The sequence below is a fragment of the Myiozetetes cayanensis genome, unplaced genomic scaffold (assembly GCF_022539395.1).
Source record: "Myiozetetes cayanensis isolate MyiCay16 unplaced genomic scaffold, myiCay2020 scf5-8, whole genome shotgun sequence".
Taxonomy (NCBI): Eukaryota; Metazoa; Chordata; class Aves; order Passeriformes; family Tyrannidae; genus Myiozetetes; species Myiozetetes cayanensis.
Genome location: NW_026087742.1, coordinates 86263605 through 86281894, shown reverse-complemented (window position 1 = coordinate 86281894; position 18290 = coordinate 86263605). Strand labels below are relative to the sequence as shown.

Here is an 18290-nt window from a genome sequence, read left to right as displayed (position 1 = left end):
TTTTTGATTGCATAGGAAATGTGAAAGCATCTGAGAATTTCTGATGTGCTATTTACTCATCCATTATGTTGGGAATCAGTGTAATTTCAATGTCAGCAGTGGAATTAATAATCATAACTGTTATCTGTCACAGAATGATCTATTTGGGGATTTTCTCAGCAAACCAGTATATATCCCCCACCCTGTAACCACAGAAGGAAGTTTTAAAAAATAACTCAAACTTGAGCATGTTTTTGTTTTGATTATCCCTTCTGGGCTGATGGTAAAGGCACATATTTTCAGGCTTTAATTCAGCATTGAGTCACTGATATGAAATCCTTTAGTAGTGTAAAATACCCCTACTTTTTTTTCCCCACTTTCTTCACTCAGAGTTTCTCTAACACTCCCATCAAGGATGTGTCCCCATTGAAGTTCACCCTCCTTTCCTGAAAAACAAACAAACAAACAAACACAAACCTGAAATTACAGTTTAGCTTCCAGAGATAATGTAAAATGCATTTTTGGCAGTAGTGTTAATTTGGGCTGACTTTGTTCCATTTTTGGTGTGGTACTTCACTGTTGGGCAAACAGGCTTCCCATGTGAGAGCAGGGCAGTGCCTGAGCAGACAAATGGACAGATGTGAGGGAGGCAGGCAGAACCCAAATCTGGTTTTACTCTCTTTAGGTTATGTGCAGCCTCACATAAGTAATAACTGATAAATTAATAAAAACTTTCAGTTGATACATTTGATAGGGACCAAGACTTTTTATATGACTCCAAAGTAAGGGCAGTGGCTGTTAAATGAATTGCTTTTTAAATAAAACACATAAGAGAAATTTTTTAATTCGTCATTGTTCCTTAAAGTGTTTTAGTGCCTCATTAATTCTTGATTAGCCTGGTTGTTAAGAGGCCATTATTATGTGGTAATAAGGTGTAGGAAATTACATCTAGGACTATGATCACCTCACACAGACCTGCTACAGTTAGCACCTCATCAGGTGCTCAGACCAAATGCCAGGGGTTCCCTGCCTGGTGGTGGAGCTCACAGTGGTTGTCCACCGTGATGGGCTGTTTGCTGAGATGAGGTGAGTCCTCTGGTTCAGAGCAGTAGAGAAATATGACCAAATATAACCCTCTCAGCAGCCTCCTGTCCTTCAAGGGCTCACTGGTCTTGCCTTTGGCAGAGTAGGAAAACTACTGTAAAACAGTGGAATAAAATTACTTTGCAATTACATTCATTTAAGTAATTTCAAATATGCCTGAAGCTAGCACAGATGAAAGTCCACTCTTTGCCTATGATTTGTTACGTAGAGTAAGAGGAGATTTGGTGCCAGTCCAACAGTATATCCCCAAACTAATGACCTCTTCAGGTCATTAGTGTTTCTTTTGAACATACAGTCCCCTCAAAGCCTGCTACTAACACTGGTAAAGCTAATCATTATTACCCTTTTACAAATAGTAAAATGAGCCCTAGGGGCTATTTTTATTGTGATTTGATGCAACATTAATCAGCATTCTAAAGAAAAGGCGTATTTCTATATCCCAAGCTTCATATATTTATTTTTCCGTGTGTTTTATTTTTTTGCCTTAAATCTCTTTGAGATTGATGCTCTAATGCTCACAGTATACAGCTCCCATTCATTACCTATACAGGGAGCTAATGTTATACAGTAGCATCACCATCTGAAGAGCACCAAAGATGCTAATAATTAAAACCACAAGGTGAGTTCTCGCTAATGTACTTTCCTCCTTATTCCTTCCTGGGTTTCAGTCTTCGCACAGCAGATGAAGCACAGTCCTGGGAGGAGGGACAGCAGCTCAGGGCCAGTGTGGCCACTGTAACTCTTCCAGTGCACAGGAGTGACGCCCCGAGGGGTGTGACAGCACCTGCTCCCTGATCTCTTCTTGATGTTGGATGTCAGAGGGTGTTCACACCTCAGGAGCAGCGTTGGAGCAGAGCTGTGAGAGAGGCTCATGTTGTGCCTGAACTCGCAAAATGGGGCTGTGGCCTGGGTTTCAGTTCTGAATATCCATGTTTGTTGTTAAATAGCTACTCACTCCGTTGTGTTTTCACACAGGTCTTCAACATTCTCAAGCCCCCAGTGTGGTTCTTGGGCAATGTGTGACAGTGTTCCTCACCCCAGCCCTGAGTACCATCCCAGAACTCCTCAGGGACTGACCTTGAGATGCAAGCAGCTGGAAAAGGGCACATCTTGTGTCCCCATTTAACCTTTTGTTAGCTTCAGAGTTGGGACTGCGGGACAAAGTTGGTATTTCAGCTGCTTGAAAAGCCAAAGTAGCCCCAAGACCTGTGCAAGGGTGACTGCTGCAAGCTGTGGGCAGCGCTCCCTCTCATTCCCAAGCCCCAGACTCTGGAGCACCGCAGAGGATATGACCATCCTTCCAAGCTAATTTTCACCTACCCCTTCTCCCTGTGACAAAGGACACTGCTGAGTATGGCATTTGGCTTTGGTTGAATTTGGGTGGGCTTGCCTGCCTGCTTAGTAGCAGAGCCATACCGGTGCTGAGCCAAGGGCTGACCCAGTCCCCCCACAGAATGCGGTGCTGGCAGCAGACCCCCCACAGCTTACAGGCAGTCAGGGACCATCATCCCAGCTGTGGCTGACATCTCATGCACAGCCCCAGGAGTCTCAGGCTGAGGTGCAGAAGGCATCTATCTGCTGCTCCTTCATACATCTGCTGAAATTTATTTTTAGTATTTCATGGTAATAATCAGCAGCGAGTTGTCCTGGCTTTTAAAAGATGGGGGGAAAACTCCACCAAAACCCACGTATTTAAAGGGAACTTTTGAGTGCAGTTTCAGGTCTCAAAAAAACTAATGCCCAAACCAAAGACTTTTAGGAGTTAATAACTACATGAGAGTAACAGTAAAGAATGTCAAGAGTTAACAGTCCCAGCGTGATAAAAGTTTATTTAATCCTACTCTAAACAAGCAGTATAACAAATCCCTGTTAAGAATGAATGATGTCTCACATGTAGCTTAAAATGATCAAAGTTTGATTTAAAATACCAAAATAGGTCAAATTGAAACAGGTTTTTCTGGAAGAAATTAAAATTGTCCGGTCCAATTTTATTTTTTATTTGCAACATTTTACAGATGAATAAATGCATTCTTTACATAAAACCTGCTCGCCCCATTTCAGGCAGGAATGCATGTTTGCCAGAGAATGACAGACTCTTGAGTGTTGACATATTCTTCTCCAGTAACTGCCGTGCTCTGATGGAAGAGATATTGTTGTGTGGAGAAAGGCATGGTTTTGGCACATCTTCATCTTCCCACCTTGTCTTTGGCTTTCTTTCACTTTTTTCTTTCCTCCTAGTGCAGGTTTCAAAAGTGAAGCAGAGACTGAACTGCATAAAATGTTGGGTTGTGGGTACAACTGAGACAGTGCCTATGTCTGCTCAACAGGATCTGGAGTTTCCTTCCCAGTTCTGAATCTGATTGAACAGTGTGACTTTGTTAAAAACCAGTTAATGTCTTTGCCTTGGTTTCACCTCTCTGATTGAATGGAGATTATCATGGGTTTGCTTACTTTTGACATCATAGGGGTTTGGGAAATGTACCTACCCAGAGCTCTCTAACTAGGAAACAGTGCAATAGAATGCAACCCAACAGTAAATTGGTAGCTGTCTTGATAGGATGGGTCCTATTTCATGCTAGTGGTAATAAGAAGAGTAAGTCCTCGTGCTTTGGTGCTCAGCTAGAAGGAAGAGTGGGAAAAAGTATCGATAAGAAAATTCGGGCAGACTTCTTTTTTTACTTCCTATTCTTCCCTGACACTCCTTTAAATTGCAAATAAACTTGAAGCATGAGATTATTTATAAAAAGATGTAATGAGGGATGTTTGCTGCATCTTTGGAACAGGAAAAACCTTTCTGTAGTAAACTGAAAAATACACAATGATTTCTTCAGGCTAATAAACTCTCTGCTGGAGATAGTCTACACATTTATAGAACTTCTGAGAAGTTATTTAAATATTTCAAAGATCTTTATTGTCAGTCTCCTACATTTTGCCTATTTTATTTTGTATTTTTATCAGCCTTCTCTGCTGTTGTCAGCACTAAAAATATTTAAGTGCCTGATATAGCATGTACATCTCAAGTTTTTTCTCTTACCAGTAAAAATCATTTTCCTTGAACGTAATAGAGTGGGATAACTTAATTGCTGATGAAACCAGTCTCACTATAGTGACACCAATGATGAAACTAACCCAATACATTTAGCTCAGATGATCCAACTTTGACCATTAACAATGGTTAAAATTACTGAACTTGAATTCTTTAGAAGTTGTCATCTCTTGTATATGTGACTTTCTAAGTATGTATTTCATAATATAAACATAATATTTGATCACAAATTATTTACAGTTGTACTAAATTAACGTTATTATCTGTAGGGTTTATTCTTACCTAAATATAAAACAGATAATGACCCATTACCCACAGCTCTGTCAATATTAAGTCCTGCATATTTTTTTTTACACCCAAAAGTACTTCTGAGATAATGATTGTTTTGATTGAACTCAATCTGACATCAAATAATAACAAGTTAAGTCTGCAACTTCCTTGTGAGAGGAAGAGGAGGGTCAGACACTGATCTTTCCTCTGTGGAACCCGAGGTAACAGCCTGAAGAGAAGGTTTAGGTTGGATATTAGAGAAAGGTTCCTCACCCATGGGGTGGTTGGGCACTGGAACAGGCTCCCCAGGGAAGTGGTCACATCACCAAGCCTGACAGAGTTCAAGAAGTGTTTGGATGATACTCTCAGGCACATGGTGTGATTACTGGGAATGGTCCTGTGCAGGGCTAAGGGTTGGACTTGATGATCCTTGTGGATCCCTTCCAACTCAGCATATTCTATGATTCTGTGATTCTGTGATAAAGCCATTTGTTCAAAGGTAGAGGCTATAGGTAGATCCTGTAGGAGACTAAATGGAACTCATTACCTGGGAACTCAGTATCAGATAATCATAAATATCAAATGGACAAACCAAATAACAAGTTGTATAATAGAGCAGATTTGAGCATGTAGTCTTCATTCCTATCTGACTTTGTAAAAAAAAAAAAAACAAACCAAAAAAAAACAGCAACACAAATCCTTCCATTTCAGCCACTGAACAATCTGAGAATCCATTTCCTATGTGCTTGGTTCATACCAACACTTGCTCACAACACTGGTATCAATGTTTGCTTCTATTGATGGCAGTCTGATAGCTCATGACAGAAAAAAAATTATTTCACTGAAAGCTTCAATTAACTGCCAATGAGTGGGAAAAAATGAATAAAACCAGTAAGTTTTGTGGATCCATCTGAAACTCAAAACAAGGCTATGTTCAGGACTTAGCAAACTGAATAGAATTAACTTCTGAATCAACATGGATAATTGATATTTTGTTTGATATAATAAAATCATGTGGGTTAACTGAAAATAAAAATAGTTGTGTTTATTTTCTCAGCAAAAACAAAAACCAAACAAACAAACCAAAAACATTCAGGTCTAATCATTTCATTTAGGTTACCTCACTCTATAGGGTGCTTAGGCAACCTTATTGCAGTACTAGATACAAGCATATTTCAAAGTAATGTTTTTAAAAGAAGAAAATGAAGCATAGCATTTCAGAAATGTTGAAATTAATCATTTTACATAGAATTTAAACTTGTTTAGTTATTTAGCAGAAAACATTGCTCAAATCTAACAATTGCCAAGCATTTTGGCTGGTCCTTGCACTGTTCTTGATGGCTAAACTATTTGTTAGAAAATTCTCCTCAGCTCTAAATCCCTCACACAAGATTCTAGAGTGTTGTCCACGCTTGAGCCTTCAAGAAAAATTATTGTTGACATTTTTCTCAAGATGATTCAACATTTTCAAATATTTAGGATGGTAGTAAGCATTATCAAACATCATTTAGACTTCCAGATGATTATTTTTCACAAGATGGTTGTGGTAGAATTTAGCAGCTGGGTGGTAGAATTCGGCAATCAGAATACAATTGTGTCTAATTCATTTTTATGCACTAGTCCTATTAGTTAAAAAAGGATGTTTCTTTGCAAGTGACATTACAGCCCTGACGTACGATTTTCAAATATGACTTTTTCTCAGAAACTGCCAGCATGGTACTGCCAGCATGCCAAGCAGGTGTCCAGAAGAAAATTTAAGAGCAGTGATAAAATGAAAGGAGAAAATAGAAGGCCTTCTTGCAAACAAGGGTTTGTAATAGATACTCTGACACAATACGAATGATGAGGGATGGAAAATTCATAAGGTTGTGTGGAAGTGCAACGCACACTCTGTGCATAGAAGACTGACCTATAACTCATAAGATAGTGTGTGTCGAGTGAGTTATGAGAGTTGTTCCCTGGTGTATATTTTAAAAGAGACATTATAAAGGAGATATAGTGTGGTTTACTGTTTGATAGCTAACTTCATAATTTTTTCCAAAGATTGTTTTTAAAGAAAAAATACCTTTTTTTTTTTTTTAAATACATATATATTGGAGTCCAGATGGTGTATTTCTGCACAGCAAATGCAGGATCTGAATGCTGGGAATAAAGCTTTTCTCTCCAAAGGAACAGCCCTCAGTTGATTATTTCTGCTGTTGCAATGTCCAAAGGAGATTGTTTCTAAGGAAGAGGAATTTCTCATTTTGAATCCTAGAAGGGGTTATCTCAAAGTGAAACAAGCACTGAACTGCTCAGTGTCATCAGACCCCAGGGCAGCTGAGGGTCTGTGCCTGGAAGCCCACGGACCACCCCATGCACACACCTTGAGCAGAGCTGCACAGTACAATTTGAATTAGTGGGATCCTCCATGAGTAACCATCCCTTCAGTTCACTGCCATGGGAAGTAAAGGAATTATCTGACCACTGCAGATTGCACACGTTTTCTTCCCCCAGCAGTGAAGTTCATGGCCACGAGCTCACCCCAGATGCTAGTGCCTGCCTCTAGCTCCCCTGTCCCTACAGAGCCTATGCCCTGTGTCCTGGCCCTGCCTTAGCAACCTCTTCCCTCCCTCCCTCAGCCCATCCTCAGACAAACCTGAAAACTCCCATATTTTGGTGTGACTGTTATCAGTTTGGAGACGTCTGCCGTGTTGGGATTATCTTTTCCCCTTTCAGCATCTTGCAATACATCAAAAGCAGAGAAGAGTAAAGAGAATTCTATCACTAATGCACCATCTCCTATGAAGTTTGTTAGCATGCTAAGCTTAGTAAAGCTGTTGGAAACACCACGGCCATGGATGTAGCCCCTTTCAGGAGCAGCAGTACCCAACTCTGAGCCGAGCCTGCTTGGTGCAGGTGTCCATAATGAGCAGCAATCATTTTGCCCCATGGGGCAGAATGCTTCCTGGCATTTGGCCAAGAGCTTTGCTTGCCTTTTGTAGTCTGCCTCGTAAGGAAAAAAAATACGTTTTTCCCTATGCCTAGCTTGGCTGAAAATGAAAGGCACTGAAAAACCTGCTCATGGGAGAGGTTTTTTTCTGCAGAAATTTGAGGACTGGAAACTTTGGCAAAAACCACAACAGCCCCTACGTACTTAATGCGCAGAACTCTCTACAGCTCACTCCTCAGCATCAGGCGATGGCACATCACCCTGGCCATATATGAACTTTTAGGTCTTTCTATCCCTTCTTTCTTTCTTTTTTCTTCCCCTCTCTTGCCACACACTGAATTAGCTATTTGACAATATACTGTGACACTGTATTATTTCAACAATAGTGGAATGTAATGATGTGTAATTAGGAGCCAGAATATAATAGTGGTATGAAGATGATTTTGGCAATGAGATTTTTTTTTAATTAAAATTTCATTACTTGACAAGCGTCGTGCTATTGCCCTTTCAGTGTGTGAACAGTGTCCATGAGAGAAAGGGATGACCGCCAGGGGTGGATAGCATGGTTTTAAGTCTCTTGCACTCCAGTGGGGATTCTCCTGAGGCACTGTTCTTCCATACCATAAGAACCTATAGGGGTACAATATATTTTAAAGCCTCTGTATCATTGATTTTACGGTGAAACTCCTTCCACTTTTGAGGGAGTTGTTTAGGGAGATGTCTGTGAAGCATCTGGAGTTGTAAGGAGTCTATAGCACTATGGACCTGCCAGTTTTCTATAGATTATCCTCACAGCCATATCATTAAATGAAATGGTATGCTTTCTTTCACAGTAGCCAACTGGATTCTTGTCTGTTTATTTGCTTGTTTTAATCATTTTTTCTCCATCTAGTTAAATAAACCCCTCTAAATTCAGTGTGTACGTTATGGAACCTCGTCCAAAACTATACTGTCTCCTTCCTGACAGGGCTGACAGAGAGTATAATCACTTGTATTGTCCAGAGTACTGTTTACATAAAGGAGCAATAAATACCTGTTGAAATTTTTACTGGAGGCCTCCCAGATGGATAGTTCATTTATTATTACAGACAGGGTTTCATTTACTTAGTTATTAAAAAAAGCAGGCCGCTACAGCCCATTTATAACTATATTAAAACTAAATGAAGCTATAAGTATTGCAGACAGGACTGAGTAAAATATATATAGTGACTTTCCAGGAAATGGCTAGGAAAAGTATTTGAAAGGAAATGCTGAAAACTTTGGGGGTCCCGGTGTGTCTTTCACAGATGTGCTGGAGTTGGAAAGGGAATGGAGGAGGTATAGTTCCCATATGTTCCCGTGCCATGTACATATTCTGCAATAGCCTCTCTGTGTCAGCCAGTCAGTCATGTGCCTTCAGGAACAACCGAATTAGCCTGTTCCTCCCTTCCTCTAGCCTTTCTTGACATGAAAAGCTCCAGCTTGGGGTATCGAATAAACATCTTCTTCATCCCAGAGCTTGAATATCAACTGAATATCAACTCCAGTTACAAGAGAGGACGAAGCTGCGCCCTCAGCATCAACCTGTAAAGCAAAGGCAGAGTGGATCAGGTGGATTCCAGAGGTCTTAGTTTGGAAGGTATCACCAGAGGTCCAGCACAGCCAGCTGTGAAATTGAAGCGAAGGTTGTGGATGGTCTTTGTGGCACTTTTCTAGCACTGAGGACATTTCATCAGACATTCTCACCCCTGTTTTGAGTAAAGATAAATTAGTCACTGGATGGGAAGCACATGATTGCCTGTGAACCAGGTCATGATTTTATTATGTCCAAGCTAGAAAAATAAGGGACAGTCCCAGCAAGGAAAGGCTGGTGTCCCAAAGTATAAAAAATTGTTGACCAGAAATTAATGGGGTAGGAAAAGAAACAAAGAAGTTTGGAATTTTTTAAGCAGAGTTTGTTAAGTTAGCAAAAGGCTGCATTTCTACAATCAAGGGAAAAAACAACTTTGCTGAAAGCTTGTTCATCTTCAGTGTCCAAGTAAAAGTAGTAATTAGAAATGAAAAAGCAATGGACGTGAAATTTAAAATATATGAAACATGAATACATGTACCTGAAATATAACAATCAGTCTAAAAAAGAAAATATAAAATACTGAAGATGGATAAGAGGAATGGATGATACTAGAGGAAAGTTCAAGGAAAATGAGAATATGGGTTTTATTAAGGTATATAAAGAACAACGACAATAAAGAAATTGTAGCAATAGCCCCTTATTAGCTGGAAATATTAAAGCTGCGACAATAGTAGAGTTGATACATATTTTTTACATGAGAAAAAACAGGTTTGCTTTTGCTTGTTAGACAAGAAGCTGAACAGTATCTAGAGACAGGAAGTTATTTAAAATCAGTTATCCTGATAGAAGTATCCATAAGCCTCAGATCTTCCATGCTACCATAAAGACATGAAGACCACTGGCGAGCAAAACCTAGGGTCATTTTGATGTACCTCGAAATGTTGGGTAAGCCCCAGAAGAGAGTTAATGCTGTGTCATATGCCAGAAGGTTGAGGAAGAAAGGTTAAGGACAGATCACCTGGCCCCTGTTACAGCACATAAAACTTGGGGGGAGCCCAAACAGGCTTCTTTTCCTTTAATACCATTAAGAAACTGAAGCATAAGAGCAAAATTATTTGTGTTCAGTATTTTGCTTTCAAGGGAAGAAATATAAGTTCTAATCAACCAAAACTTATTTCATTCTGTGAGGAGTTGGCAACTAGGTCATATGTCACAGATTATGAAACTTTTTGGAGGATGACACAGAAAGAAACAGTGGGGATAGAGCAGGTTATCAGATAATCTGAGTAATTTAATCATTCAGCCTCACTTAAACAAAGGAGGCTTGAAAGAAACCAACATGAAGTTGTATATCCCAGAACAAGGAATGTCATCCTGACTCTGGTTTTGAGTGGGGACTGTATACTGTAAAGCTGCAACTCTGAAAATGCTTGTAAGATGGAGGTAAGCAGGCAGCTGGAGGGGAGTGCCAGCAGGATGCCATGGCAGAGGGATACATCATGAGGCTCTGGCAGGCAGGGCAAGGCTCAAAGGATCACACAGGGACACAGGCCTCCTGCTCTCCCCATTGCTTTGATGATACAAGACAAGACACTTATAATTTCAATGCAGCAAAGTTTGAGAACTTCTTACTTCCCTTGCCCCACCAGCAAAATAGGGATAAACACCACCATGGCCTCAGGTCTGAACACTGGTAAACGTGTTGTAAAGATGACTTTCACTGGCAGGGGAGCACAAGAATACAAATGTGTGTTCTGGAGGCATCCTCATGATGACTATAGCATGAGGACAGGTGCTTGCAGTGCTGGGGATTAGGCAGTGAGAAACCATTTGTAAGGAAACAATCAATGGGTACAAATTCAGACGCTGCACCTTCAGTGGGGAGACTTGGCAGTGGCAGTTCTGTCTCAGACACATTAAATTCCCCAAGATTTCTGCCACAATGGCTGGCACGTAGGCAGAAGTGCAGTTCATGTACTCTTCTTTCATTTTGCATTTGAAATGAATATTTTGTGGATGGCAGCATCAGCAATTGCTCAGAAATCAGAGCGACAGCATTAGTAAATAACTGCTAATCACACCCTAGAGAGCCTTGGGGGAGCAGGGGTAGGGAGGCAAGAAATGGATTAGAAAATTGCAAGCAGCCCATTCCAAACTTTTATTCCCCAAATGTGTTTCCTCCTGTCACACAGAGCATGATTAGCCCTGAAACTTTGGTAGGCCCTCAGAGTGATTGGACTACTTAGGCGTGAGCGGCCGGTATGTCGCTCATCACTCTTCCCTCTTTCTGAGTATTCATGCATTTTTAGGTGGCTTCCTTGCTCAGGGAGTGGGCTCATGTGGGTTCGTTTCCCTGCTTTTCTGCATTTCTCTCATTTTTTAGGGAGGTACTCTGGGTCCTTCTGCCCAAGCATCGTTCCCAGAAAGTGCTGTGCTCTGTGGGGCACCTTCTCACCACCCTGACACGGAGTTAGAAAATTCAGGGTATGATTCAATTGCATCTGTTCTCGCTTTCTTTAGAGGGACAAAAACATCACCAGGCCAACACAGTCGTTTAGGAGGACAGCTGCTGGAGAAGAAACCTTATTTCAACTTCTGCTCATAGGAGAGAGTGATGGTTGTATCCCTCAGAGAGGACTGCCTTGCATTTCTAATGAGACCATCAGTGTAATGGGAATTTAGCAGAGCATTTAGCCAGTTTAAATGGTTTTGGAGAGTGGTGTAGACCAGCCTAGATGGATTCAAGCCAAGGATAAAAAACTTTTGCTTCAGAGTATCTATTTTTTATTCGAATTGCTAATTCTATTTCTATAGACTGAGTCCGTTTTTCAGGCATTTAAATTCTGTGCTCTGGAATTAAATCTCACATTGATATATAGGCTTCATTCCAGCATTAAGTACATTAATATTTCACCAGCCTGATTTTACTAGCTTTCTCTCTGTGTTTTTAATTAGATTTGACGATATTCTATATAATCGTGTTTTCCTACATATTTCTATGGAGCAGAACTTGCACAAACTGCTGGGGAATTTTTACAACTTAAGCAACATATATTTTGAGTGAATTTTGGACGTTTCAAGCAGTGCTTTCAGAGGTCTTACAAGCCTGCCAAAAGCTCTATCACAGCATTTATAAAATATCCTCTTGATCTAGCTGTTTACCTCAATCCACAACCTTTTGACTTTCTTATAAAATACAAATAAATACTACACTTTTCAGATAATATAAATGCATGAGCTTTTTCAAAGTGAAACATTTGCATCAAAACATTTGCATCAATTATAGCACTAGAGTGAAAAATAATTTCAGCAATCAGAATCTAATTAATTAAAAATTACTAGTGTATAAAACCAGCCACTCCTATATTTAGGATTAGTAAACAAAGCTATTTGAAATATCTGTTCCGTCTGTAGGTGAGTATGGAATATAACTGGCCATCTGTTATGTGCAGTAACCAAGGTAATAGCAAGAACATTCGTTTCCCTTTTCTTCTCTCTCTTTTGTTTTTAAGAAAGGAAACATGTTCATCTGTTTCTTATGAATTCTCTGTACTTCTTACCAGGCACATTTTTCATTGCATTTCTCTTTTAGAAAGCAGAGTAAGACAGCCAGAAACTGAAGGTACATTTGTCCTATTGGAGCTTAAGTCGTATTACGTACGTGAGCACTCGTAGCTAAAACAATCCCAGTAACATAAGGAACGGCGTTTTCCCACTGGATATTCTCTTTCATTTTGCTGGGGACAAGAGCTAAAGGTTTTGCAAAGTGCTGTGCATCCAGGAAGGTTTGGTTTTGTTTTTCTAGAACACGAAGGAATACTTTTCTTTTCCTATATCAGCGCATCAAATGTGACACAAAACATCTGGGGCCAGTCTGAAACCCTTTTAGCATACTGATACTTAGAATAGTATCTATTTTCTTTCTGGGTTTCTGGTAATATCAAAACTAATGTCCAGTTCTTGAAAGGTCACTATGCATTTATGGGAAAGAAAGAAAATAAAATGCCAATATAGTGCATTGAAAAATAAGATAATTTTCCAAAAGCATTCAGAAGGAAACATTGTGGTAGCATAAACTTGAATGAGCACATAGTTATTTTATTTTGGTATTTCATCACAAGTCTTTGCTTAGTGGGGTTCCTCTTCAGCTAAAATCAAACTATTTCTCCACTACTGAAGTTCCTTTCCTACATAATGAGCAGAAATCACCAAAGTCCATAATAAACATGTTATGCTGACTGAGATGCTGCTTAGAATTAAAATGGAACAATATCCTTGATCAGATTAACACATTAATGAGATCTTTCACAAATTGCAAAGATGGTGACTTCTGAGTTTATTTAAATGACAATTGCAATGTATATATGTGTGCCCCAGGCTTACAAACCTTTGGCATATTCTCTTCTAAAGCATCAGTATTAATGATTTAATTACAACCAATATTTTTCCTTTCCCATCTTGATTTTTGTTGTTGTTGTTCTAATTATCAAACTTACCATAAAGATCGTATTTTGTATAGTATCTTAGACCACCAGAGGGACACGAAGAGAGTTTTGTCCCTCATTTGTATAACCTCTCTTGAGCTGCCAAAAGGCAATCTCTCTAATGATAAAACCACAGAGGCAGTTCTTGAGAGTTTTATGCCTCAACAAGTAATTTGCAGGGGGGAAGGAAAGAATGCATTAGGCCAAGGAATGTGAAATTTATCAGAGGTTAAAGTGAAATACAAGGTGTGATGCCAGCCTGCTTCTTTCATGAGCACTAGAAGACACTAAGGATAATTCCTGACTTGAGGCTTGTCTTCACTCTGGAAGAAAATGGATATCTTGTTAAGTAGGGCTGTGCTGGAAGGATCTCAGACTGGCTCTAGATGTGACAAGGGATTCCCAGCTGGCTGTTGAAGATCACCTCCCCCAGACACTGCACCAGCGACACCTCCTTCCTCAGCAGCTCCTTCTTCTCAAAAGGAGAATCTTCCAGCTCTTTCAGAAACCTGTGACCCCAGCACTACCCTCATACTTGAAACTTGATTTTATTCTGATGTTAACTCCCAGAGGGGAAAACTGTCTTTCCTCCTGCTATCCCCTGGACTCTGGCTGGAGCTGAAGATGTTTGCCTGGGACTTGACCTTCCAGCAACAACAAATCAGGAAAAAAGACAGACAAACAAAACAGTGACACTTCAAGTCTTAACTATTCTATTTGAGCAAGGTGGTTCCCGGGCAGCCTGCGATGACCTCTCATCCCATGTACTTTTGACCAGGAGCAACTCCTGGCCCTTTGGCATGCTGGGATGAGCAGGAGTCTCAGAGGGTCCCTCTGCAATGTCCCACCTGGCCACCCCCCGCCCCTGGTACCTTACTGAGCCAATGCAGTGAGCAGCTCCCAGATAAAACAGGTCAGGCTTTCTAATAAGCTATGCAGGAGATTTGGGGACACAGTCACACTGAAATGGCAAGATTTTGGGATCAGTGCCCTCTAGATGACTTTCTGTTTTCCACTTCATGTAAGTAACCCAACATACCCTCCTTCTTTTCCCCTGTAAATGAGTGACCCATTACCCCAGGCTGCAACCACTTAGGTAGTTACTGCAGACAGAAACCAGCTGGCTTGTTGAAGCATTTCTCAATATCCCAAACTCATCCTCATTTCCTTTTATTATGTCTTTACCTGTCACATTCTTTGTGGAGAAAGGAAGAAATGCATTAACTAGAGTGCAGCGAGCTCTTCTCCTCAGCCTTCCACCCCTTGCCGCCTCCACGACCTCACAGAGATTTCACTAAAAATGTGTAATTAGGTTCTGCAAACTGACTTCCTGATCATATGCGCTCTTTTCAAGTGCAGAATCCCTAAGTGGTGGTGTGTGTTTTTCAGAGCTGCTTTGAGTACTACTCGTTTTTCTAGCTTTTGTTTATGAAGTTATATTTACTTACCAGTGTCCAAGTACATCAAAGCCAGGTCCATTTGAAAAAATCTGACAGCTCATAGATGATGTCACTTACTGGCCTGGATTTTGTGTATTCTGAAAAAGGTGTTATAGAAAATAGCTATAAATAGTCTGTGTTGAAAAGGCTGTGTTTGCACATGAGCTTGTATGTGTTTGTCCATCCTTGTACGAGTTTGCCAGAATACGTAAAGAAATCTCATCCTGAGCAAGGGTTGATTTAAACATGATCTGAAGTGCTCTGCTAACACAGGGTGTACCAAAGCTCATTCAGTGTTAAATCTGTGCCAAAGTGCTTTTCAAATAAATTACGAATTAATGCAATACCTCTTGTGAGCTTAAAGTATTTTTATTCTCTACTGTTCTCCCTCTCTTCAAGTGGGGTCTGCTGGTCCAGTTGTGGGCTTTTTCTTTTAACCATCATCATTTTCATGAGCTGTTCAGGAGAAACATTCCTCAAAAGCATCCATACTCAAAATTGATCTAGTTTACTTAAGACTCTTACTGCAAACTGGAATCCCTATAACACAAATGCGCCCTCCTCACCCCAGGTGTGCTTCAGCCTGGGTTGTGAGAGCTGCTCTGGTGTCCAAAGAGTGTCCCTCTCCTGGACAGCTTCAGCATTACCTGCCAGGTGACGAGTGTGTCCTGCTCTGGCTGTAACTTTGTAGATGGAGGCTGAGGACCTGCCTGACAGTGAAAGCAGTCTGGGAAGCAGTGATGACTTTCAGGCGCAGAGGTTATACCTGCTCAGCTCCTGCCTTTACAAGGTGGACCCCTACACTGGCAAGCTGTCTTAACCTGATACATCCTCGTGACAAATACATGGACCAGGCTGACCGGGTCCCACTCTAGGGAAAAAAAGCTAGTGAGTGTTTTATGATGACTTGCTTTTTCCTCTCCTCAGTGTTAGGAGCTTGTTTGTACGCTGATGGTAGTTCCAAAAGGGGCCACGAGCCCCAGGCAGGCAGTGCTTTTCTTGGAGAGCAGTGTTTCTGAAATGAGAAACAGACAGGGAAAATAAAGACAGACTAAAACATACAAGCATGGAGAGTTTGGTGGGCCAGCGCTGTGGTTTCTTGTTGCTTTTGTGTGGATGGTACCTGACTGCGCTCCTTAGTGCATACCTCCACACAACCCAAAGGCTTCGAAGATCATCCTAGTTGCTTCTAATCACAGGCTCACAAAACACTTTTTAAAATGTTAATACAAAAATCCAGGACACTAATAAATACATAGAACTATCCAGAACATTTTGTTATACGCTTTTGATTTGCCAGCCTCCATTTAGGGAAGAACGAAATTGCTAAATCTAAAATATTACTCTTAACTACCACATCACTAGCAGAAATTCATGCACTCAAACTCAAGGGAGAGCAGACAGTGACACCCTGGCAGTTCTGCTTTTCACACAATAAGCACACTCTTTCTGGTTAAATCACTATCAGTGCAGATTTCATCACACAGGGCCCAATACCAGATCTGAGCTTTCTATTTTCAAGTTCTGTTTTCTCAGGGATGTGAGATCCCTGAGATCTAACTTAAAATATGAGCAATTATAAGGTTGTTTGAATCCCTTTAAGTGCTGGAGCCAAAGCCAGTTGGATCTTGCAGTGTTTACAGGAAGCTTTGCCTCTCTGACATAGAGAGGTTCCTGGGACCTGTATCCTTTTTCATCCTACCTGTCCTGTGTGCCCACTTCTCAGCAGGGCTTGTTAGCTGGGTCAGTGGTGGCATTGATATGGCCATCAGAGTTTTTGCTGACTTGGGAGATGGCAGAGAGAGCTTTTTCCTAACAGTGGACTTTACTTTTACTTTACTTCCAGATAAAACATAGCAAGTCCTGCTGTGAGATTGTCGAGTCCCTCTAACTCAGTGGGTGTCCTATATATTTGAGGTGTCTGCATTGCAACAAGATTTTGCTGAATTCAGTATGTTGACTTTACAGAAGAAAAATCTTGGCACAAGTAGAAGGAAATGTGTGGGGGGGAAAGCAAGATGAGATAACTAGCAGGAGTTTCTGCTCTGACCCCCAGCCCTGTTCTTATACACCTACGTTCCCCGAAAGGTGCCGTGGGGAAATAGGGAAGCAGCTGTGACAGCAGCAACAGGCAGGGACTGTATGTATAGCGAGGAGCTGAGGAGAGGGTGGTTAGTCTCAGCACTCTCTTAAGACACAGCACACCATGTTGCCCACGTAAGAATCATGCTTTTCAGGCACACTCTTGGAAGATCTAGGCACAAGTACAACGAGGTGGTTTGAAATTACTACATATGTCTTCTTGAGATATTTACACTCCGGGGACCACCCACGTCACAGGATGTGTTTGAATTGCTCACCAAGCTTTCTTCTGGAGTCAAGATGAAATTACAGATTCTTTTTTTCCCAGAATGCAAGAAAAATTAGCAACTTTCTGAATTATTACTATTATTACAGAGGTATTTTTTAAAAATAGGTCCCATTGTTGAAGACCTTTTAAGCACTGGGGGAAGTCTTTACACCTCTTCAACTCCTTCAAATGCTGGTTTACTTAACCTTAGCTTGTAAAAAAAATGCATGGAGGTAAAACCAGACTCTTCTTCTCTGTGAACCAGTTTAAGCAAGTTGAGGAAAGGATATGGGAAGAGAGGATGAAATCCCCATTAGAAAAGATGCATTATTTTCGGTGTTTACATGACAGCGAAATCCTTGTGGATACTCTTGTGCAGAGACAATATATTTTAGTTTTAATTGTTTCAGTCAATGTCAGTTTTACATCAAACATGCAATAAAGTAAAAGTGGCCTTTGGGAAACATCACTGAACCTTATTTTGTGCTGCAGTACTGCCAGTGTAAACATCTACTTCTGTTTTGTAAACTCAAAGCCAAATGGAGAAAAATTTTCCTTGCAGAAAGATTACTGACCTGTCAGCATCAAAAATATTATTTTTAGCATATAAAAATTGCTTGTCTGTGATTGTAATAGCAAGAATCTTTGCAAAGTCCATTATTGCTCTAGTAAACATTTTCCTTTAGGCAGCAATAGTAGGAAATTAATTAAGAAGTTAGCTGATAGCAACTGGATAAGAAAAAATTATAAAGTGTCACAACTACAGAGTTACTGGGATAAAATATATTTCCTTTCTATTTAAATTGTTACATGTTTACAGTAGCTCTGAGAAAACATCAGATCTAAAGCGTTTTTGGTAAATTATAATTTATTCTACTGCTTGCTTTCCAGAATGCTAGAAGATGACCTCAAGTTAAGCAGTGATGAAGAAGAGAATGACCAGGTAAGAACCAGACAACTAGCATGTCACTTGTAGCATGTTTCATGTCGAGACTGAGCTACTGCAAATATTTTGCTAATGCTTTTTCAAAACATACATAGAGGTTATCAAAATACATGGCAGTACTGTAACTGGAGTAACAGATGTTGCTGTTCGGAGCCAGCCTCCGTGTGCTAACTGCTGCATTGGTAGGG

At 40.5% G+C, this 18290-nt stretch overlaps 1 protein-coding gene across 4 annotated transcripts in view; it reads left to right on the top strand.

The window, feature by feature from the left end:
- The window catches only part of AFF3 (ALF transcription elongation factor 3), a 320625-nt gene that overhangs the window by 213062 nt on the left and 89273 nt on the right, over positions 1 to 18290 (top strand). For all 4 annotated transcript variants that reach the window (XM_050331225.1, XM_050331226.1, XM_050331224.1 and 1 more), the window contains one exon: positions 18048 to 18099. In XM_050331225.1, coding sequence (XP_050187182.1) covers positions 18048 to 18099 — 52 coding nt within the window. The remainder of the gene's footprint in view (positions 1 to 18047; positions 18100 to 18290) is intronic.